The sequence below is a fragment of the Paralichthys olivaceus genome, chromosome 21 (genome assembly GCF_024713975.1).
Source record: "Paralichthys olivaceus isolate ysfri-2021 chromosome 21, ASM2471397v2, whole genome shotgun sequence".
Taxonomy (NCBI): domain Eukaryota; kingdom Metazoa; phylum Chordata; class Actinopteri; order Pleuronectiformes; family Paralichthyidae; genus Paralichthys; species Paralichthys olivaceus.
The window spans coordinates 19,102,265-19,126,621 of NC_091113.1; the positions used below are offsets into that span (position 1 = coordinate 19,102,265).

The following is a 24,357-nucleotide window of genomic DNA, read 5'->3' on the forward strand; positions in this document are numbered from 1 at the left end:
AACATTTTATGCAGTACAAGGAAGAATGTGTACACACTCTTTTCCCTGTATCCATCTCCTATTCATTATTGTTTTCTTCTCCTCTATAGACACGTTTAGTAGATGTAATCTCAAAGATTTTTCTAATCCCACACAAATCCGTTTCTTTCTAAAATAACTGTATACATCCCTCAGTTAAGTTTCAAAAGTTTTTTTGTCTCTGATATTGGAAGTGTTCAATGGCCATGAGTGAGGAGACCATTGCGATTGTTAAATGTGTGCAGGTGAGTAAACATCCAACTGAGTTCTTCTTTGGAAAATAAACAAAATACCATAGCAAGACATAATTTAATCAAATGTATCCTGCTAAATGGTGGGGCTGCAGTCTACCTGCTGAATGACGACAACTGATAAATTGTTTGCAGTGTAGTCTCTGTTTGCTCAGTTGTGGTGTCTTCACCTCTGTTTCTCTTAAAGAGGAGATCCATCTCATCCTGCCATGCAAGTTTATCAAACACAAAACAGACATTTGTTACAGTCTTCCTTTGTCTTGTTTAGGCTTGAGATGGGGTCAAAAATATTCTTACTAGTGAAATGACAATTGTGAACCTGTAAAAAGATTCAAGATTCAAATGGAACAAATTTGCTAATAAAGTAAATAATTGTACCTATGGTTAAGGAATCATTTAGAGAAAAAATGTGCAAGATTATGTGGCATATATGTTATTTCAATGTTGAGGTTTTATAAAACCTCTAAGAAATTAACAATTTTTAAGGTCCTTTTAGTGGCTGTCATTAACCTTTTGATTAGATAACATGAACAGTCACTAAATTTATTTTGAAATGAGACTATTATTCAGCTTTTGTTTTCAATGTCTTAACTTTATAAATATAGAGTTTGTTCTTCGGCAGAGAGCGATGCTTCCATTGTGTTATTGAGTCCCTACAAATAAAAGGTTTAATATAAACAAAGCGTATTTACTTTACATCCAATTTGTATAGGTCACTGCTTTACTCTTAAAATAAATGCACATTCACACTCTATGGATAAATAACTTTTTTTCGATCACAACCAGAAAATATAGGCAGAAAGTATAAAATACATTCAGTTATAGGATCAGCATTACAGTCATAATGTTTATTTACAGTGAATATTTTTATATTTTTAGGCCCTGACATACATTGGCCTTCAGACACTAATTCTATATATGTGGTTGGCCATTTCACTCTTTTGGCTTGCACTCTTTCTGTCTCTTGTTCCTCCTCTTCCATGCATACTATCAGTCAGCTGTCAGCTGCAGTCTAAGTGGTCCTCAATGCAACTTCAAATAGAAAATGTGAGGATTTGATTAGGCCTAAGTTCTTTAAGGTATGCTTGGTGTGTCAAGTCTTTTAAAGAACACTTTGCCTTTAAAGGTTACCGATTTGGTATAATATTGTAAGTAACCTTGTCACTGTGAACATGTGTCTGTGCAGGCTGCTAATCCAGTCTGCCATTGTTGTGAAATTGGTTCAGTGTTCATTTAGAAAGGGGAAGTGAGAGATAGGCACATATGCACACACACACCCACAGATGGGTGTTCAGCAAAGCAGTGTAGCCATACACCCTGCATGTGTGCTGTTAGATAGCTTGTTGTTTTTAATAGCAGAACATGTGTTGCTACCGATAGGCAAATCCTCTGGGTGCATTCACTGACGGCTGCAGCCTGTGAAGAAGGAACATCCACATGACTCAGCAGACACAGAGACAGGCAGAGAGACAAAGAGTAAGAGGGAAGAACTCAAGAGAGACAACATGTATAATAAAACTATTATTTTAACAAAAGTTTATTTTTATATGTTGATCATGTTTGTGTGATCCTCACATAAATAGTAGAAAAATATACTTGCTTTGTCTAAAGAAAACAAAGGTTAAAAGAAGCTCTCAGATGGCAGTACAAAGGTTTAATTTATTTATGATATGTCTATGGGGCCAATATTGAAGCAAACTATATAAATGAATGTGAGTCAGATTAAGAAAAAGTCTTCAAATATATATTCAGATATGAAAATGTATTTATATCTGTAAATGTGTAGATAAATGTGTAAACCCATACATGGAGATTAATGGCTGAAAAGTCAAAGTATTTTTTCTTCAAGAGCTGAATATATAGACATGTCATCAGTTTCTGCTCAGACCCTCTCAACTGGGTATTTTTTACATGTGACTTTTGCTAGACTTCTGCCATGGCAGATCTGAAAATGTGTGCAGTGATCTGCAAATACAGTATGTGAGGAGATTTGTCTGCATTTTCAGTAGCTGCAACCTTCATATCACTAGGTGGGGGTAGCAGTTTGTAGTGGCTGTGGCAGCGTCACACCAAACTCCATTCAAAAATCTCCCTTCTCAACGCACATTTGTCCCTCACAGTCCTGAACAAATCCTTTGTACTGTTTTCTCTTTTATCTGTCTGTCTGTCTTGTAAGATAATAACAATAATAATATTAACTGGACTTGCGAGCAAGTACAATGCGGTCCCGAGCTTTGCCACTGTGGGGAAGCGACATGTCCCCCCCGTCGCCCCGCGAAGAGGCATTCGCTCAAAACTCATGAAGGATGTCAGACCATCCATCGGTCGGCGCTGGAGAATGATCGCTGATCACATCTTACGATTCAGCTGAGGTCTTGAGTCAGCTGTGAAAAATTGAGGTGTTTACAATTAAGTTTGACCCAGAGTGCCTACTCGCAGTTTCCAGTAGGTGGCGCTGTTTTTAATTTTCATCCAAATGGCCGACTTTCTGTTGCATGTGGCGAAGACTGTCAAGAGGATTTTTTGTATGTCTGGGCATGATACACGTGTGCCGATTTTCATTACTCTAGGCGAAAGTAAATGAATAGGACGAACCCCGTTTAAATTTGTAGGGGGTGCTATTGAGGCATTCCCCAATGCTGACACAGAAAGTCTTGTCTGTGAGGTAAGATTTAAGCCATTTCAGGGCCATACCACTGATGTCCACCCACTCCTCAAAACGGGACAAGAGAATGGTATGATTGACTGTATTGAATGCCACACTAAGATCCAGGAGTATTAAATGGAGGGGCATCCAGTGTCAGCAGCTAATAGCAAGTTGTTCATTACTTTCAGGAGTGCAGTTTCGGTGCTGTGGTGGGATCTAAAACCGGACTGAAGGGATTCAAACAATGAGTTTTATGATATAAAAGCTAAAATTTGATTTGAAACGATCTTCTCCAGGACTTTTTCTAAAAAGGGAAGTTTAGAGATGGTTCTAATGTTGTTAAAATCATTGGAGTTAAGTCTGGGTTTCTTTAAAAGGGGTTAGATAACAGGTTTTTTCAAACAATTTGGCACAGTCTAGAGGGAGCTATTTAAAATGTTCAGTATAAAAGGATTAATTGTATTAAAAACTTCTTTAAAAAATCGAGGGGGAAGAGCGTTAAGGGGGCTATAATGTGAATAAGATTGGACTGTACAAGGAGAGTGGTAGCTAGATGAACACCTGTTCCTTCTATCGGTGATTATAACAGGGATGGTTGGTTTAAAATCACAAAGAATCTTGAGGTGACTGAGTAGGTAAAAGATAAAATAGGTAAAATAGGCGAAGGAGGATCGGGGCTTACAGATGACCTAACAGGAATGAGTAAGTAAGTGCGGAAAACTGAAACAGAACCATGATGTTCCGCCTGGTGCAGCTGTGTTCATTGGGCCATTACTTCGGCAAACAGAAATACTGCATTCTGGCTGCATTTATGACAAGCAGTAAATTCATCAAGCTCAGTGCCCCATAAATATCATTATTTTCCTGCAGGCTGAGAAAGCCACAGACACCCGGTCAGGAAGCATTAAACTTCTAATTTTCATGATAAATGTTTTTCCTGAACTCAAATGTTGTCTTCATTAATGTTGCAAATGTGTGAATTCTGCCAACCTCTACACTGTCAATAACATATCCTTCAACTTTGCTTACTACTGACATGGTAATTTTGGTAAAAGATATTAATTTAACTATTAATCAGAGGCTTTTTAAAGTCCAATATGAAATTATTTACTGCAGGATCTCTGTGATATTACACTTTTAAGCACATCCGCATAGGCTTCTTTTTTTGGAGCCAGAAGCTACATCCATTTTTTTATATACAGTCTATGCTCTGGATGTATAAATACCTCAGGCAGCAGCTGGATGATAGAATGGACTGGTCAGCGAATACGGATACCCTCCACAGAAAGGGGCAGAGCCGGTTCTATTTCCTGAGGAGGCTGGGGTCCTTTAACATCTGCAGGAAACTGCTGATGATGTTTTACCAGTCAGTTGTTAACGCATTTACTTTGTAAAGCTTCAGTTATTTATCTTTAAATATGTATTTATATTTGGCTTCAATACTCCCCAGTTACTTGTGTCTTTCAATCACCTTATGCTTAAAATATCTGTATAGGGCAACCGTGGCTCAGCGGTAGAGCAGGTCGTCCAATAACCAGAAGGTTCGATTCCTGCTCGCCACGACTGAGGTACCCTTGAGCAAGGCACCGCCCTCCCCCCCAACATCCACTCCCCGGGTGCTGGCAACAGCAGCCCACCGCTCCAGTATATGTGTGTACATGGCATCTGTCAATGTGTGTTCCTATGCGTGTTTCAACAGGTGCCAACTGGATGGGTTAAATGCGGAGAACAATTTCATGTATGCATGTAAAGTGTTAACGTGACAATAAAAGTAAATCTTCCTCTTCTTCTATTGTAAAAACAGTGACATCTTTGTAGTAGTTCTGGATGCAAAACTTTCATCTCACTGCTATGTTATTATTCTTGAATCACCTTTTAGTATTCTTATGCTCAAACAAACTTCAAATGTTTAGTGTAGTGAAGCTAATACAATAATTTATTTTCCTGGTTCTTGTCACGACACGTACTGCAGCATTTTGGACTAACTGCAGAGTCTTTAAAGACTTACTGCTGGAGTCTGATAATAAGGAATTACAATAATCAAGTCTGGATGTAACAAAGGCATGGACTAGTTTTTCTGCATCTTTTTGAGTGAAAAAAGGTGGTCCCTAGAATTTGTCTTAAGTGAGAATCAAAGGACAAATCAGGATTAAAGATGACTCCCAAATTTCATTGGAAGCAAAGGCAAAGTCATTTAGCACAGCTTTATCATTAGATAATGTATCTCTAAGGTGTTTAGGGCCAAGTATAAGAGTAATCTAGGCGTCACATTCGATCCCCATCTAAACTCCAAAACACGTGTCAATCAAATCATTAAATCTTGCTACTTCCATCAACGAAATATTTCTAAAATCAAATCAGTTCTATCCCTCGCTGATTTAGAAAAGGTAATACATGCCTTTGTTTTCTCCTGCCTGGATTATTGCAATGCCCTGTATACATGCCTTAGCCAAACCCTGGTAACTCGTTTGCAGCTTGTCCAGAACCCTGCTGCTTGTATTTTAACAAATACAAACCGTACGGCTCATATCACACCAATTCTTGCATCCCTTCATTAGTTACCAGTTAAATTCAGGATTGATTTTAAGATTTTTTAAATATTTTTTAAAGCCCAACATGGGCTGTCTCCAACCTACATTTCACAGCTCTTGACTCCTTATCATCCCAGTCGTAACCTGAGCTCAGCCAGCATGTCCCTGTTGACTGTCCCTAGGTCAAGGCTTGCCATTCAAGGCGCCCCAAGGCTCTAGAACTCCCTGCCGGATGAGATTAGGCTCGCAAACTCACTACCAATCTTTAAATCACTGCTCAAAACTTATTTTTACAGGAAAGCATTTCTAACATGTGACCTGTAATTACTTTCACTACAATAATGAGACTTATAGAGTTCATGTGTGAGGTTCTTGAGGTCCCTCTCCCCTCCCATGACCCCACCACCTCATCTCTCTCTCTATTCTACTCCCTCATTGCCACCCATCTCCTCTATCCCCATTTTTCTCTGCTCACCCCAACCGGTCAAGGCAGAAGGCCTCCACACTTCGTTTGGTTCTGCCAGAGGTTTCTCCCAGTTAAAGAGGGAGTTTTTCCTCTCCACAGTCACCAAAGGGCTTGCTTATTGTGGGAACTGTTGGGTTTAATATGACAGCTTCTGACTCTGCCACCTATGAGAGTAGGTATTTAGTTAAATTTAGTTTAAAAACAAATAAATAAATAAATAGATAAAAAAGGCACAGAGGTAATGGCGTCTGATCTACTGAGCGAGCCACATGGCTTTCATAGCACTGCCATACAAGCCAGTAGCCAGTCAGATTTACATTTAGCCTCTCTCAACATTTTTGTAATTAATAGGCTGAAACACTTGATGACACCAACTTACAATTGAAGTTATTATTTTCATTAAAACAACCAATCTTACAGAGGCCAAATGTGATGGTTCAATTTAAAAAATTTAACTGAATTGAATACCATTTTGTTATAATTAATTCTTCTTCAAGCCATGGATTTTATTATTTTTCTTGTGAAGCACTTTCTAACTTTGTTTAGATAAGTGCTATACAAATACAGTTGCTAACCAGCTGTGTGCCTACTTAGATAGTAACGGTTTGCTGGAAACATTTAAGTCAGGATTTAGAATCCATCACAGCAGAAACAGCACTATTAAAAGTCACTAATGTCCTTTTCATGGCATCAGATGATGGACTTGTCTCTGTACTCGTCCTGTTGGATCTTAGTGCAGCATTTGACACTATAGATCATAAGATTCTGTTACAGAGACTGGAACAACATGTAGAGATTAAAGGAAAAGCACTAGGCTAGTTTAAATCAGATTTATCAGATAGATTTCAATGTGTTAATGTTAACAATGACCCCTCCATGCACATGCAAGTTAGTCATGGAGTACCACGAGGTTCTTTCCTTGGACCGATACTCTTCACCTTATATATGCTCCCCTTAGGCAACATCATCAGAAAGCACCACATACACTTCCATTGTACATGTCTATGAAGCATGAATCTAATCACTTAGTTCAGCTTCAGGAATGTCTCAAGAACATCATGGCCTGGATGACCAAAACATGGCATTTGACCCACATATAAAACAAGTCTCTAGGACAGCTTTCTTCCACCTGCGCAACATTGTCAAAATTTGAAACATCCTGTCTCAGAAGGATGCTGAGAAACTAGTCCATGCATTTGTTACCTCTAGACTAGAGCACTTGCAACTTTTTATTATCAGGATGCCCCAGGAAGTCTGTGAAAAGCCTCCAATTGGTCCAAAATGCTGCAGCACGTGTACTGACAGGAACTGTCTTAGCTTCTCTGCATTGGCTATCTGTAAGATTCAGAATAGAATTCAATGTTTTGACTCTGGACTTTTTGCGTTTTTATGTTGCAGTTTTGCTCCTGGTGTGTTTTCCTTGTTTTCAGATTTGTTTAACTCTGTGTTTCATTGTGTCCCACTCTGTTTCATTCTGTTTAGATTTGTGTTCCAATCTGTTTCTTGTTTTATTTTGTAGTTTCTGCTCCTTGTGTTTTCCTCCTTGACTTCCTATCGGTTTTTAGGACATGGCGTCCTCAGAGAAAGTGCAGAAAATAGTAGCCACCGGTTAATAAATCCACTAAGAAAGGGTAGAGCAAAGTACCTGCCCATGGAGGTTGGAAATATAGATTTCCCAGGGCTGTATCTCTGGAGAGCATTGAGAAAACCTAGGTTTCAGAGGGCAACAGCAGAACATCCACAAAGTAGTAGCCCAAGAGGATGAGTGCCTCTGTCCAAGGCAGTGAAGGATAATGCCCCTGCACCAGTATGGAGAGGATGTGACCTGGAGTGGATGTGAAGTGTATTTCTTCCTGGTGATAACTTTTTATAAATAACCGGTATATAAGGGTGAAGTACTGTGGGTTACATTGTGAGGTGTCTGGGAAGACTTTGGCGTGACCAAGAGAGGAAGCTCCAACAACATCTTTGACAGAACCCAGAAAGAGCTGATCATCTCTTCTGAACACCAATGTCCTATTCACATGCATATACACTGGGAACAATATGTCTTCTGCTGAGATGATGCTTTCCCACAGGCTAAAAAGAGCAGGTGGTTCATGGATTGTCAGTTTTGTTGAATTAAAAAAATAGTTAGTGATTCATACATTGATTGGTTTCCTTTTAGAGATGTAAAGGCATTTTAAACAGACACCTTGTGAAAAAGCCAGATCTTTATGGTTTTACAGCAATGGAAAAGATTTCCAGCACATATTCATCTACATTAAGAGATATGCTTTATTTTCTTTCTGAATTCACTTGTGCCCTAATAGCACCTTAATTCAGTCGGATGTTTGCAACATTTGGCCATAGCTATTTATTATCAGTGTGTGTGCCCTGCCAGGGCAGTTTGTTTGAGCAGCTAATTGTTCAGATGGGCTATCTAAATTGGATGGTGAGGCAGAAAATCCTGTACTCTTTTGACTAGCATGTGAATACTTTTAAAACCTTGCTATCCTCCATTTGGATATGGCCTAATTGAAAAGCAAATAGTACCCTTGAGTGCACCCATGAATCGGTGAGTGATATCTCCTTAGCTGACACAGGAATTAATCTCTCCTACCAGCCCCCCTTGCCCCTCTTTCCATTGCTTCAAATGGCCTCTCTCTGCATCTATTGAAACATTGTTTTAGGAATTAATGTCTCGATGTGGATTCTTTTCACACACACAGTAAGTGGTTTCTTGAACAACTCCAGTCCTCAATGTTGACTCACCATATGGGATGCTCAAAAAAGGCAGACAGATACATTCAATGTACACATTTAATTTGAAGTAGATTTTGCATAGTGAGAAGTAAAAGGGGGGAAGTTTAATGGGCAGTAGTCTTTGGGGCCATAGTATATTGTTTGGAATTATTTCTGCAGAAAAGGTATGGGCTGTAGTCTGAAAATAATAAACTTGAATGTCTAATCCATTTTGTATTATTAATCAAAGTGTTTAGCAGAGACAAAAGAATGGACATTAAGTTATACTAATCAAAAAAACAAAGGTCAAAATCACTCAGCTGTTAAATGATTCAATATTGTGTCATCTTAAAATAACTGTATTATTTTCACGTTTAAGTGTAGGGTTTTTCATCTTATGCATAGTGAAAAACAAACATGCAAGTAAGATAAATGACATTGAAAATATGCATCCTGAAGTACAAACTAAATGATCAAACCTATGATTTACAATTGAGGATAAATACATGGAAAAGGTAATAAATGTACTGGTACTTCGGTCTGATGAAACCAAAATAAATCAGTTTAGATCACATGGAATCCTTCATGTCTGACATGGACCATGGAACATAGTGATGACAGTTTGTTTTGTTATGACCAGCTCGTTTTAGGCCACAACAACTAAGGGAGGTCCAAACAGACCTTTTCAATGGATTCAAAACAGTAACAAAATTTATGGAATGGCACGTCAGTTGTCAGTGGGTGGTGGTAAGCAAAAGTACATACAAGGATAGTAGGAGCTTGGCTGCCCAGGGAGAGAGAGATCAATCTAATGAAGTCTTGCTTTTAATATAGGAAGCCAGGCAAAACAAAGCAGGAGACCAGGGCAAAGCAGACTAAGCACAGCGATGGGCAAAACACCTGCAACAGAGAGAACAGCCAGGAAAACATATGCAGCCAGGGTCCTCACAGTATTCTCCATTGTTAGAGTGGAGGTGTTGGAGCAATACAGATACCTTGGATGCCACTTTATGAATCACATCGGTTTTACATTAGATTATTTTCTTTATTTGGCAATATACAGATGTATTTCCTTTAATTGCCTTGTTTGTTGTTATTATTATAAGCATTATTATTGCTAATAATAATAACTTATTGTCATTCTTGATGAGTTAATGGTTTGTTCCTTCACTCTTGGTGCTGTGCATTTGCTATCATTAAAAATCTTCAAAGAGCTGTTTGGTCCTGTCTTCTGCCACCCAGAAAAGCATACAATTCACTGTTTGCTCTCTTTCTACATAAATCAGTGACTAAATATTCCCAGGCTGGGATGATAATTCTGCCAGGCACTATGAGGGAAACATTTTCATTAATTATCTGCACTGGAGACTTTGTCACTCTCTGTCAGTTGCTGAGGTTTGTTAGTATGATGTTTTGACATTTAGACAGAAAGATACATACATACAGTATGTTAACCGATGTATACAAGTTATAAAGCATTTAGTATTTTATGCATAACTAACAATGAGGTAAAACCAGCATATCATATAGTTCCTGCAAAAGAACTCCTCGACACTGGACTGCTGTATTTGTGAAAAATACTGCTACTGGAGCCATGGAGGGACACAAGTCCAAATGAAATGAGTATTGTTTGGTCTTTAAGTCAAACACAGAATCAGAACAGTTCACTTTCTCCTAAATACTGCACTGAAAGATATACTCTTCCATCTAGTTATCTGAGGCCATCTTCTGTTTATTTATTATTTCTCAATCATTACAGGAAGTTAATACTGGAATAAATAAACAAAAATAAACAGCTTATTTTTTCCACAACTTCTATAAACCTGTGTCTCACCACTTATATTTGTCCATGCTATCTGTTCTATGCTTGTCTCTGTTTCCTCCTTACCAATTGTTCCCCTCCTCCTCTACCTCTCTTTGTCTGTGTGGCTGCTGGCGACACTAGTATCGATGTAAGAGATGTTTTCTCTCATTAATTTATCAGCTTAGCAGAGGAGGGAGGCCTCAGCAAGGGTAGATAATGGCTGCCATTTGGCCAAGGTCAACAGTCAACACATTCCTCAGTCGTTCAAATATAACCACACATTAACTTGTGTGCACCAGTACCACACACACACACACACACACACACAGCCAATAGATTGTGGTACCACTGTCCTGTCAATACGGGTTTCATCCTATTACAGAGGTAATACACTGATCCTGATCTGAAAATCACTTGAATATCAGAATGGTCAACTTCAGATAACAGCTATAGATAACAGCTAAAGACAAATAAAGGACTTTACATCATCAGAACCCAAAATACCGGGGATATTTGCATTTGTTTAGGAGCTGGAAAGTCTAATACTATTAGTCTAATATTTAAAACATGTACTGGCTAAATTCTTCAGGGTTGTAATCAGATTATAATTTGGGTGGGAGTAATTGTGACTTAAATTAATACAGATTAGATTTTATTTAACTGCTTCTAAGCTTCACAGGATGGGTGTGCTGCCCAATAATCTATGTTGAATGAACATTTTTATATGCGTTTATATATATATATATATATATATACATATATATAAATTTAGGAGTTTAAATGTGTCTACCGATTTTGGGAAAAAGTACTAGAATACATAAGGGAGTGTGTAGGTTCGACGGTACCTGTATCAACAAGACTTTGCCTACTGGGGGACCAGACAGAACTGCCCAATATATCAAAATCTGACTTTGCAGTAATAAAGGTCGGGCTGTCATGGCTGTAAAGTACATCCTCTCCAGATATTAAGAAATGGGGGGAATCTATGTTGGAAATGGTATCATATGAACACATGTTAGCTGGAATTAATAGTGAAGGTGAGAACTTCAGTGGAGGACACTGTGATGATCTGGTTGTACTACTGTAACTGTTAACGTTATTTTGATTGTTCTGGGTGTATTTCTCACAGGTTTTTGGGTATTTTGTAACTCAAAGTAATAATTAAGTCTGTTTTTACTGTCTGTTTGTACATGTTTAAGGATTCAGTGTGTACAATTTAGTGATATCTAGAGGTGAAGTTGCATGTTGCAGCTGAATACTCCTCATCTCAGCCTCCCCTTCCCCACATGAAAGAGATCCGGTGGTGAACTTTAATTGTCATGAAAAATTTGTTTGAAAAGTTTGTCCAGTCCAAACGACTGTAAAACATTTTTAAATATAAAGGGCCCATTCTATGGTAAAGAAAACAACAATTTCTTACAATTTAGATGAAAAACACCAGTGAAAACATCACTAGGATTATTTTATATTTAATTTCTGCCAAAAATCCCTTTCACCTAATCTTACACACTGAACCTTTAATTACAAAAAAAGAATATCTTCAGTCCACATGAACATATGGGCTTATCTTTGAAAATATATAAGAAAATAAAATCATAAAACCTGGCTCTCCCACTACTGAGCCCACTACTGTATAAAAATGGTTATTTACAATTTAATGCCATAATATGGGATTATCGTGACAGATGGGTAAAAAACAACAACAAATCAAAACAGAACTCACAATACAGAAACTGTAACCACAAAGCAGAAAACATGATCTACAGGCTGTCTACCAGGGTCGTTGCTAATTGGACGGATGCACTGTCTATCTTTGTATCACCAAGGAAGGGCTCAGCCTCAAGAGTCTTTCAAAATCCCCCACCACAACATCTGCAAAAGTCTGCTCTATGTTTTAGCGCCTTTTTTTACCACAGGGGGGCCAATATATTCTAATGTTTTTAAATTCCCCAAACTTTGGTCCCTCTGCTGTTTTCCTCAGTTTTGTGCCAAATGAAGCACATACGTTTTCTAAGGTTAGGCTAGGACATTAGTGTTGGTTCATGTCCTGTGTCCATGTATTTACGCTTGAGCCATTCATGATTTGGTTAAGTACTGAGGAAGTTAACACATCATGTCTTGTGCTTCAAGCCACTATTTTTTATCTTAATAAAGATAATAATTAATAAAACATGAACATGCTTTATTTGATCTAGATTGTAGATTGTAGGATAAATAAATAAAACACTATGCAGATACAATCATAGTCTTGGTCATTAGTAGAAACATGTGTCACATATTGATCATATGTATGGCATACAATAATTTGTGTGTGTGTGTGTGTGTGTGTGTGTGTGTGTGTGTGTGTGTGTGTGTGTGTGTTTGTGTGTGTGTGTGTGTGTGTGTGTGTGTGTGTGTTTGTGTGTGTGTGTGTGTGTGGTGTGTGTGAATTGACCAGATCAGACAGGCACTCAAGAACAGACCAGCTATCTGCTTAAAATTTTACCCACCAACTGTGTGTGCTATTCCTCCGAATGTTGACTTTACCCTGCACAATTTGTGAACCATTACACAATACAGAGGCTAAGATCAATGTGCATACTGTTGGTTTAGGAATAGTCTTGTACATGAAAGGCCATTGAACCTCAGTAATGCAACTCAAACAGGTTATGGGAGCAATGACCTTTTGCCTTTAAGCATCACAAATGGTTAAAAATTAGTCTTCCCTAATTTACTAATCAGGCCCATAATCTCAGTTTAAATGTTAGTCTCAATGACTATAATCATCCCTTATATTAAAAAGTACTAAGGACATATTGCATGACTATCAATCAGTGGCCTGCTATCTGTCTGTAGTTCCTGCTGTTCTGAAGGTTCACTCAATCATTAACCTAATCTACTTACTGAAAAACTCCCACTCACAGTGTCTGCATGAGGCCTCAGTGATAAGCTATTTGAAGATGAAGGTGGTGATGGGACAACGATCAACATGGACTAAACTGTTTGCTAATCTGTGGCTGCTTTGACTCGCTGGGAAATCAGGAGGCAGTAAAATAGAGCAGTGAGGGTCTGCATCTTTAAGTGGGAAACTTACATATTCAGCAACATCCATCCAGGGTGTCATTTATCAAACAACAATAATATGAAATCAAATTAATAAAAACTAATTTGCATCATACTGTGCACATTATCATAAAAATGTATGGGTATTTGAAATTGTTACAGTATAGGACCAGGTCTACGCATCAGTTGTGATTACTTTCCAGTTGGAAAAATTCACCCAGAACAATTGATACATTTTGAGAATTTAATGCAAACTCTGTTATTGCAGATTAACAGAGTAGCTAATTAAGTAGTTAACATTACTTACAACTTGACTAGCTATACATAAAATTATTGATGCATCAATGACATTAGGCTAATTTGATTGTTTTGCATAAAACTGGATTATTAGTTAATTAGATGAAACATTCCAGACAACCGACAGAGTCCGATTAAACCAGTGGAAAGAAAAAAGGAAACACCTAACATGTGAAAAATAATTTCACTTAATTCCAACGCAAAGTCTAATGTTTTATCATTATGTATAATAAAGTCATAAGATAAAAAAACTACAAACTACAAAATATCTTAGATCTCATGTGAGAGCAGCCAATCATAGCTACATAGGTAGCATTTAAATTGGGCTTTAATGTTTTTAACATGATCAGCAGCAGACCATATGAAAACAAGTAGTCTGTGAATATACAATACATTCTTAAAACGTATGTTTCCCCAGTAAACTCAATATTTTGTAGTCATTCAAAATGTCCAAATATTATTGGTTAATTAATTTGTTTATATTGATTTATATTTTCCGTTTGCCAAATTATAATGATCTATAATTTAAAACACGTCACACACCTTTTTCCTGTAGCAATTAAAAAAATACTAAATCACAATAAAATTCTAGCCGTATTCTCATCAGAAAATATGTTTATTATTATATGCAATTAACCACATCATTATTTGGTCTGTATTGATTTCATATAACATATGGCAACAGCCTGACTTAAAAATGTTTCTCATTTAAAACAACATACAGTTCAACTAATTTACAGTGTTCGAAGTAACAAAGTGACATTCAAAACGAATATGCTTTATATACAAAAAGACGCGTCATACAGGATTAAGTGACGTAAACGTTACCTAAATATTACACCAGTGACTATTTTGCCAAATGGTCTGAATGGAGGTGAGTGACCAGATTTATAGGTGTGAGAAGATTCCGCTGGCCTTCATCATCCAGCTCTGAATGTCCAGTGGATCCCGCGTCATTGTGGATTACTGGTTACCCTTCAGAACTGCGGGTTCCGTGTGAATTCGTCGTCGTCCTCTATGTCCAGCTCCTGGTCAGTGTCGTCTGATGTCACGTTAGAGTCCAACGCTGTGTGCAGATGTTGCGGGGACAAGGAGCGCACATAGACTGTCTGCTTCTGTTCCGGGCTCTGCATAACGGTCGAGTCGGTCATCTCATCACTTTTATTACTCCTCCCGGCGGGATTGTCATTCTCCAGCTCCCTCTTACCTCCCTGAGGATTTTCCTGAAATACATTGAAACAGATGATTTGATCATAGAGGGGTATGGACAATTGTATCCCTGGTTGGACAGAATTGTTTTTAATGAAGGCTTGTCATGAGACATTTGTCAAAAGTCCTCACCTGTTTCAGCCTTCGCCACTTCGCACGTCGATTTTGGAACCAGGTTTTAACCTTGGAGAGGAAACAATTCAAAACAAAATATATCTTATTATATTACATTAAGCTAGAATCCTGCCCCAGATAAAATGTCTCGTTTTTGCGTCAGTTATTAACGGATTAAAATATTTTTTATCCAAACTGATATGAAATTGTCAAAGAAGATTTAAATACTGCAAGGCCTTTTTAGTACAGGCTATTAATTGAGTCAAACTTTACCATTATTATTAATAATTACATACTTCCCGTCCATAATTTTAAAGGTGGAATGCACACCGCATTAAATTAGACCGTAGAGGATTGTGCCGCAGGACTACACCATAAGGACTCATTTATAATCAAATTAACTTGTAGGACCTTCAAACACAAACACAATTAATAACTTCTATTAACAAATAAATATCAAACATTGGAACAGACAGCAGAATAGTTCTGCTGCAATTTCTACACTTCTAAACACAACTAAATCAGTTAGATTATTGAGAATTAATCATAATAATATAAAGTAGTGGCGACAGAAGACGTCAGTGGCTTTGTGTTTTTTCTCTCCCATAGTTTTTGCTCTCTCTCATTCAAAATTATTGATTATTATTATTATAATTATTTTTATTAGTCTATAATTATTATTTACTGGTGCTGTTATCGTTAAAAACGTCGTTGCATCTTTAAATATCATTCTTATTTAATTTAATTATAGCAACACGTCCGCAGTTAAACAACTGTTCCTCGTCCATTGAGTCTGATTCTGCTTGAGGTTTCTTCACATTAAAGTTGTTTTTCCTTTTATTCTCACCTGCCTCTCGCTGAGCTGCAGCATCTTTGCTAGTCGCTTCCTCTCTGGAGGAGAGAGGTACTTCTGCGTCTCAAACTTCTTCTCCAGCTCAATGGTCTGGTCGTTAGAGAACCTGACCTGACCACCTTTTCTCTTGTGCAGCGGTCGCTGCATGAAGGGAGTCCATAGCAGTGGCTTCCCTTTAGAGGAGGGAGGGAAGAACAGGGCATTTAATACAAGTCCCCATAAAGTTGCATCATATACGAGGACAGTCGCTCTCATTTTGACTGTTGGATGTGGCAGACCTGCAAATTTTTATGACTAACGTTTTATTAAAGGCAACGTTGTTACATTTTCCCAGTTTAAAGCTAAATGTTTTCAGATTCCTCTCGCTGGGGAAAATCATGAGTCACATGACTCATTATAAGGTGCAGAAAACAATTGTGAATCGAAATTGAAGATTGTATTATACACAGGCTGTTTATAGAGCTGAATGATATATGTCGTTTTAATCGAAGGGAAGTTAGACACAGAAAATACAAATAAAAAACCTAGGAAGACTTTCAGATCGAGAGCATGCGACCCCATGTGCACACATTCATCGAAACATCTGACTGTGTAACACACTGACAGTCTCACTCTACTTTATGATTCAATAACAATAAGATATAGTGGTCAACGTGCACAGTTAAAGTTCAGATAAATCAGGAAACATTGTGAATTGTTGAGATTAATTCATCTTAAAACTCGTTTTGCGTGTTGTTGAAATGACTGTAAAGCAGCGGGTTCAGGCCTAGTTTCCTCTGTAGTTAATGGACAGGAAGACTGCCCCCACCCCCCACCAGCCTGCTGCATGCTGTCTTTAAAGGAAGGTCGTGACGGAGTAAAAACTATGGCCAAATATCCGCTGCATGTGCTTCCTCCTTTGTGGCGTGATTATAGGCTATGGCATCCACCAACAGACACAGACTCACTGACACAATATAAATCTGTTGCGGTCGAAACTGCTGTCAAAGACCTTACTGCGGCTCTTTTCCAAAGGAAGTTAGCTAATCCAGGCCCATGTGATCTGTTTCTAAAAACCAAAAAAAATGTCATGAAATTCAAAAAGATTCTGTGAAGATGTCCTGTCCTTTATTCGGGAGTATTTATGATTATGTGTATTGGTACTGTAATGATTAAAAACAATGTCGAGTTCACGCATACAATGACTTCTTCCTCAGCTTTTCTTTCTGATGATCTTAATTTATCTGGTGTTTATTCCTATTAAAATGAAATAGCTGGGCTACGCTGAAGCTGAGCTTATTAAATTAATTAAGAACAACTATGAGGGAGGAGATAGTGTTGAAACTGGAGAAAACTGCTACTATCACCAGCATATACAACTATATAATTTGCTTAGATTTTAAATGACATTCTATTAATTTGCTTCTTTTTTAGATTTTTTGTATTTTTGTCTTCATTGTCCTCTTTGTGAAGCACATTGTAGCGGTTATTTTGAAATGTGCAATATGATATAAAATAAAGTAATAATAATAACAATAATAATACTAATAATAGTTAATATTACGTTATTGTGTATTATGAGGATACTATAGCTAATCTGCAGCCAAAACAAAACCTCGAGTGAATTTCATCATCAAACTTTTATACAAGTCGGTTATTCCGTAAACTCAATATAGTTTCACAAAATAAAAAAATTATATAAAAATGAGTGTGGATGAACACAAATCAGGCCTATACACTGAATTCATCCCATTATTCTCTGAGAAGACTTAGTCTTTGTGTTTCTCGTTGTCACGTATGACACTCGTTTACGTCACTCCAACCCTTCCTCTTTCATTATTGTTGCCTGCTCTCAAACGAGGCTTTATCTTTTCTCAAAGATCCCATTAGGCCTGTCGTGTCGCTCTGTTTGCTTTATTTTCTTCTAGCCGCCAACCATGCCACATCCTCGCTGGCCAGCCAGAGGAAGTGTAACAATATGTGAAAAACGGATCCCGGGCTATCAGAGGCCGAGTGTTTCCTGAATATGTCTGTATTGAGGATGTCGATAAAATAATCAGCAGCGTGCAGCGGGCTCCCGAGGAAGCGACTGGCCGGGTGAGCCAGGAAAACATTTAACAGCTTCTGAAAGCAGATTTATTCCTATTGACAGGCTCACGGCTTCCGTTATGAACGGAAAGGCCCAGCTTGTTTAGCGCAACACAAAGTCAGTCGTTTAGCTTGACACACAAGATGATCACAGAGCGAAAGGGAGACAAATATGCCCCTAAAAAAATGGTGTGAGCCAATAAACCGTAGACACAACCTCTGCCACCGCTGTCTATATGTGATGCTTACATTTTATTCAGATACCACATTTGAACCTGATAAATTTGGCATTAGAGAGAGAGAGAGCAGCGAAATACCAAGTGATTTAGAGCACAAATATGTTTCTGACTTGCTCCTCTGATGTTGGAGAACAATGGGAGCCAGGAAAACGAGTCAAGGCTACCCCCCCCCCCCCCCCCCCCCGCGCGCACACACACACACAAACACACACACACACACACACACACACACCACCACAGCAAACTGAATGGAAAGAAAGGCCCCAAATATGTCTGTTGTAATGACAATGTCAATGACACGGCACAACACGGCACAACTGTTTCTTCTGGAATAATATGAGCCGAACACAACAAGCCACCAAACCTTCACACTTTGTTTATGTATAGGTTATATGTAACTATACGGTCGCGAGCTCGATATGCAAGCATGACCAAGCGTGACACACTTGCAAATGCAAAATTGGTTTCGTTGGTACTGAAACGAAATTTTTGAAAATAAAAAAAATAGTTTTGATGCACAGTGTGTTAACTGCTCTCACATCCACTGCGCAAGCCTGACTGTTGGGCTGAAATGGGCTCAATTTAGGTCAGTTGGTTTATCTTGCAGGATGTTCAAGGAAATTCTGTAAATTACGTTCACAATAAATGAGTAAGCAATACCTATGCCTACACCCCGAATTATTTACGAGTTTCACGCAAGTCATTTGCCCAACTCACCGAGCTGGTCGCGCCTCAGCAGAGCCTGTGCGTACTCCCCCATGGAGCGGTTCTGCTGGTGGTGGAACGGGTAGATGGGGCCGGCGAAAGCTCCGGCGGAGGCGTACGTCGTTGTCAACATTGCAGCTGCATGGTGAGACAGCGCCGCGTGGATCGGTGTGGATTCATACATCGGCGCCCGGTACGGTGAGATTACACTAGTGAACGAAGAATTGGGCGATGCGAGAGTCGGTGTTGGGATAACCAGCGTGGCGCAGGAGGAGGATGAAGAGGCGGAGGATGAAGACGACGAGGGAGAGTAGGTAGTAGAGGCAGTCCTCCCCAGAATGTCCTCGATGTAGAAGGGAGTCGGATGAGCCGGCTGGATAGGAGTTGGTGCAAAAAGCGGGACGCTCATGGTGCTGTTTGCCGCCGCTGTGCGCTGGAACTCAATTAACAGTCTTACAAGAGCCTTCCTATTTAACAACAACGTCTCTCACGTTTTTAAATAACACCCTCAATTTTTTACATGATATGAACCATCTACTGTAACTTTCAGTGAAACCTTCAGTCTGCGGACTTCCCTTTACAAACCAAACAAAGTCCCTCTGGGTTGTGGATCAGACCGTTAGAGTGTTTTGGTGTCCATCACGTTGCAAGGGTGAACAAGCAGATACTCCAACTGTTGAGACTGTTATCTGGCTGCAGGCGGAGGTGGGTGGAGATAAGTGCACGGTCAACTTCCTGCAGGTGGCCAACGACCATTCCTGATTGGCTTATTTTCAGCTCCAATGGAGCCACAGTGATCAAGATGGCAGAGAAGAAGAGATTATTGTATTTCAGGTGAATCAGTGGGCTATTCGGCTGCTCCTGGAACAAACACACAAAATACATTTAATTAGATGATCTTCCATTTTATGTGACTTGCATACATATGCACCATAATTTTAAGCTAAATAATGTATGTGTATTTTATCATTTAGCTGTAAATTTAATACAAAAGCGGGAACTTATGTTCTGCTCTTATCTCCTTTGTCTTGTATTTGTATCAAGTTCCCCTGTTCCCTGGACAAAAACTGTTAAAGGATATAGACTGTATGAGCGGCATCTACTTGCGTTAAATAGCTCTTTGAAACTGCTTAGCATTATCTAACAAGGTAATATACCGGGTAACTGCAAACCACTGGCCTAAAAGCGCAGCTGAAAGGCGAGTAATTAACTCATGATTTGAATGTTTGGAGTTTTCCTGTGAAATGCATCATATCAGTGCGGCTAAGGCGATACAAAGATCACGCTTATTCCCCAACACACGTTTCCGCAAAGTCTTAAACAATAACAGAGTCGTGTGTTTGCGGAGCTACAATACTGTCAGTAACACTGCCTCTCTCGTGCGTCTGCGACCTGTTGCACGTGTACAGTCATCTAGTTATGTTGGTAGCAGCGGAGCTCAGTTCGTCTCAGCTCAGGCTGCGCTAACTATTGCTTCTCACTGATAAACGTGTGCACAAATACGAGCCTGTTGTTCGATTTTCTGATTTGTCTTGAAAGCGCGCGCCGCAGCTTGCCAACTTGTAATTTAGATAAAGTAGACTCAGAGAACAAACAGGGATATAAGCAGCATTGAAGACATGAAAGAGGCCACTAAACGACTAATATTTGGACCGAGACAATGATTACAGCTAATTGATCTGTCCAGCGTCCGGTGGCGTCAGACTGCTGTCCACAAACGATTGATAACTTTACGACAGAGTTGCTGGTACTGCTTCGCTGCAGCTGGCGCTCTATCTATCTATCTTTCTTTCTGTCTGTCTGTCTGTCTGTCTGTCTTGAGACATGGGACAAAACACATTCAACACAATTATCTTCCTCAATTTAATTTAATGATTATTATATCAAATCTATGACACTTACTGTCTTCCAACTATATCTAAAACAGCTTGTCAACAGAGAAGGGTTCAATCATAAATGTGCAATAAAATGGATATAAATATTTGTAATTATTAAAAGGAGCTTGCTTCATTAAAAGAAAAACATAATAATATCTCATATCAGAGCAAAGTTTATTTTCAATGACACATGCATATTTCAAAGTTGTGTCCCCACTTTTTGTCAACACCGCCAGGCATTCATTAAAATGTAATAAAATCAGGCAATATGAAGGGCAGATGTCACTCAAAATAATCCATTTTGACATTCCACATATGCAGAGTGCATCGGTGGTAGACAGGGTTTAATAAGGTTCATAGTTTTATAGTATTTTAATAGTATCTCAATGTTAATATTTCTTGTGTCACAACTATGGTATCACAACTGTTTAGATCATTTTATTCTCCTGAAGTAGTTTAGGGGGAACAGAGAGTATTAAAAAAGTGGAGAGAGAAAATCAATATACAGCCAGAATTAAAGAATCATTTCTAAGACAGGAGAGAAAGAGATGGAGACTGAGAGTTAGAGAAGGGAAAATAACAAAAATAAAGGATTTGACTGAAGAAGAAGAACAGAGAGAGAGAGAACAGAGGAAACGGAGACAGAATTGGAAGAATAGCCAATACCGGCTGCTGAACAAAATGAGGCAATTTGGTCCGACATAGGCCAAAGTAATCCAAATTCAAAATGAAATACACACTTAAATGTGAATAAAATGTTTATAGACTTATAAATTTGTTTTACTGCTATAATTGATTGATTCAATGTTGTGTAGAATGGGGTCTTCTGGTAGGCAGTAACAGTAACTGGACACAGTGATGAAGATAGTTTTAGGTTGGATATTTGCTCCACATACACCTCAAGCCCCCCAAAGCCAGGTGTCAAACTCAATCACATGAGCCAAAATTAAAAACTGGGACTATGTCGAGGGCAAAACATTTATTTAACAGGATAGACATATGATATTTTTTACCTTGAGTTTGACATCTCTGCTTTAAAGAGTAAAACAAAAGCCGTCTTTTCACACATTCATTTTTGTATTTGCAAAAAGTGCTTTTTTATTGAATTTGGGCCTCCTCTGACATCCTCTGCACATCCCTGTCTATTACGTAGTCTATCTGTCTGTGAACGTATATGTTTATTAATATATATCTGTCTATGAACATATGTATCTATGTACATAGAGAATATAAGTTAACATAAATGTTTTCATGAATTTATGCCCACCTATGTACACATACATATATCGCGATGAACATATCTGTATATGAACACACATGTATGTGTATTGACTAAGCTAAAAAACCCACACAGCATCGCACAGATGCAATTAATAACATTATCAATGGCTCAGTTCCATTTAGTGACCCATTAGATCATGTCATCTGTTGTGATTGTTACATATTAAAACTTTGCTTTCCTGCTATGGTAAATGGTTTGCATTTATATTGTGCTTTCCTCAATGGCCACTCAATGAGCTGTGCAGTACAACATGCACACATTCATTCACCTTTCACACACTGAGAACAGAACAGTTATTATAAAGATTTTGACATTGTCTTAATTTTGGATTAATTTATTTTGTAGTTGATGTAAGATTCCTAATCATATACAAAGCATCTAGGTATTTATTTAGTGTTAAATGTTTTGACATGCTGAAGAGCATATATTGGAACTATGACTTCAAAAAGAAAATTGTAATAGAGAAATACAGTTTAGAATCACTTCCAAACCAAAATTTCCCAAAAATTATTAAACCTTTGTTAAAAACAATTCTTATTAATAGCTCCTGGAGAGAATGGTCTCTACCAGCTGACACCATTACCACCTTCAGTCGACTATAGCAGCCTCATGACATTACATCACATGGCAGATGCATATTACCCCACTCATAAACCACTTATCATTATAAGATTATGCTGTGTTTGTATAAAGGAATGCAAAAAATGACAACATAGTATTTAACACAGACAATAGTTTCACTTGAATATTTATTCAATCTGAAAAAACAGAAAATATGACATATAACAGTGCTGATGCAACAACACTTGGATGTGAAATCTCCATGAAAAGAGAGCACAGTTTTGACCTTTTCTGCAAATCAACTGATTAATATATTTTTCCTGCTTCGTAAGAATTGCATGTTAGGTCAAAAACAAGACCATGCATATTCACTCACCGGCCACTTTATTAGGCACACCTGTTCAATTGCTTGTTAACACAAATAGCTAATCAGCCAATCACATGGAAGCAACTCAATGCATTTAGGCATCTAGACATGGAGAAGACGACTTGCTGAAGTTCAAACCGAGCATCAGAATGGGGAAGAAAGGGGATTTAAGTGACTTTGAATGTGGCATGGTTGTTGATGCCAGATGGGCTGGTCTGAGTATTTCAAAAACTGCTGATCTACTGGGATTTTCACACACAACCATCTCTAGGGTTTACAGAGAATGGTCTGAAAAAGAGAAAATATCCAGTGAGTGTCAATTGTGTGGACAAAAATGCCTTGTTGATGTCAGAGGTCAGAGGAGAATGGGAAGAGTGGTTCAAGATGATAGAAAGGCAGCAGTAACTCAAATAATTGTTACAACCAAGGTATGCAGAATACCATCTCTGAAAGCACAAGTCAAACCTTGAAGCAGATGGGCTACAGCAGCAGAAGACCACACCAGGTGCCACTCCTGTCAGCTAAGAACAGGAAACTGAGGCTACAATTCACAGGCTCCCCAAAATTGGACAATAGAAGATTGGAAAAACATCGCCTGGTCTGATGAATCTCGATTTCAGCTGCGACATTCGGATGGTAGGGTCAGAATTTGGCCTAAACAACATGAAAGCAGAGATCCATCTTGTATCAACATTTCATGCTGGTGGTGGTGTAATGGTGTGGGGGATATTTTCTTGGCACACTTTGGGCCCCTTAGTACCAATTGAGCATTGTTTATACGCAACAGCCTACCTGAGTATTGTTGCTGACCATGTCCATCCCTTTATGACCACAGTGTACTCATCTTCTGATGGCTACTTCCAGGAGGATAATACACCATGTCACAAAGCTCACATCATCTCAAACTGGTTTCTTGAACATGACAATGAGTTCACTGTACTCCAATGGCCTCCACAGTCATCAGATCTGAATCCAATAGAGCACTTTTGGGATGTGGTGGATATGGGGATCTGTAGCAACTGTGTGATGCTATCATGTCATTATGGACCAAACTCTCTTAGGAATGTTTCCAACACCTTGTTGAATCTATGCTAAGAAGTTCTGAAAGCAAAGGAGGGTCCAACCAGCAAGACGTACCTAATAAAGTGGCTGGTGAGTATACCACAACTGAAATGCCATTATATCCTAACAAAACTGAAGATTTTTTAAAAGATTTCTCACAACTGTATTACACACAAAATATTCTTTCTTTATACAGAATTTCTTCAAAAATAAAGTAATACTTTAAACCTTTTCATTATGG

The 24,357-nt window shown here is 38.5% G+C and overlaps 1 protein-coding gene across 1 annotated transcript; it reads right to left on the reverse strand.

The window, feature by feature from the left end:
* Positions 1 to 14,377: 14,377 nt before the first annotated feature.
* Positions 14,378 to 19,689, reverse strand: hhex (hematopoietically expressed homeobox). Its single transcript, XM_069518089.1, has 4 exons — positions 18,980 to 19,689; positions 15,951 to 16,129; positions 15,122 to 15,172; positions 14,378 to 15,003 (listed from the first exon to the last, which is right to left on the reverse strand). The coding sequence occupies exons 1-4, from the start codon at positions 19,374 to 19,376 to the stop codon at positions 14,758 to 14,760; spliced, it is 873 nt and encodes a 290-aa protein (XP_069374190.1). The 5' UTR covers positions 19,377 to 19,689; the 3' UTR covers positions 14,378 to 14,757.
* Positions 19,690 to 24,357: the final 4,668 nt, after the last annotated feature.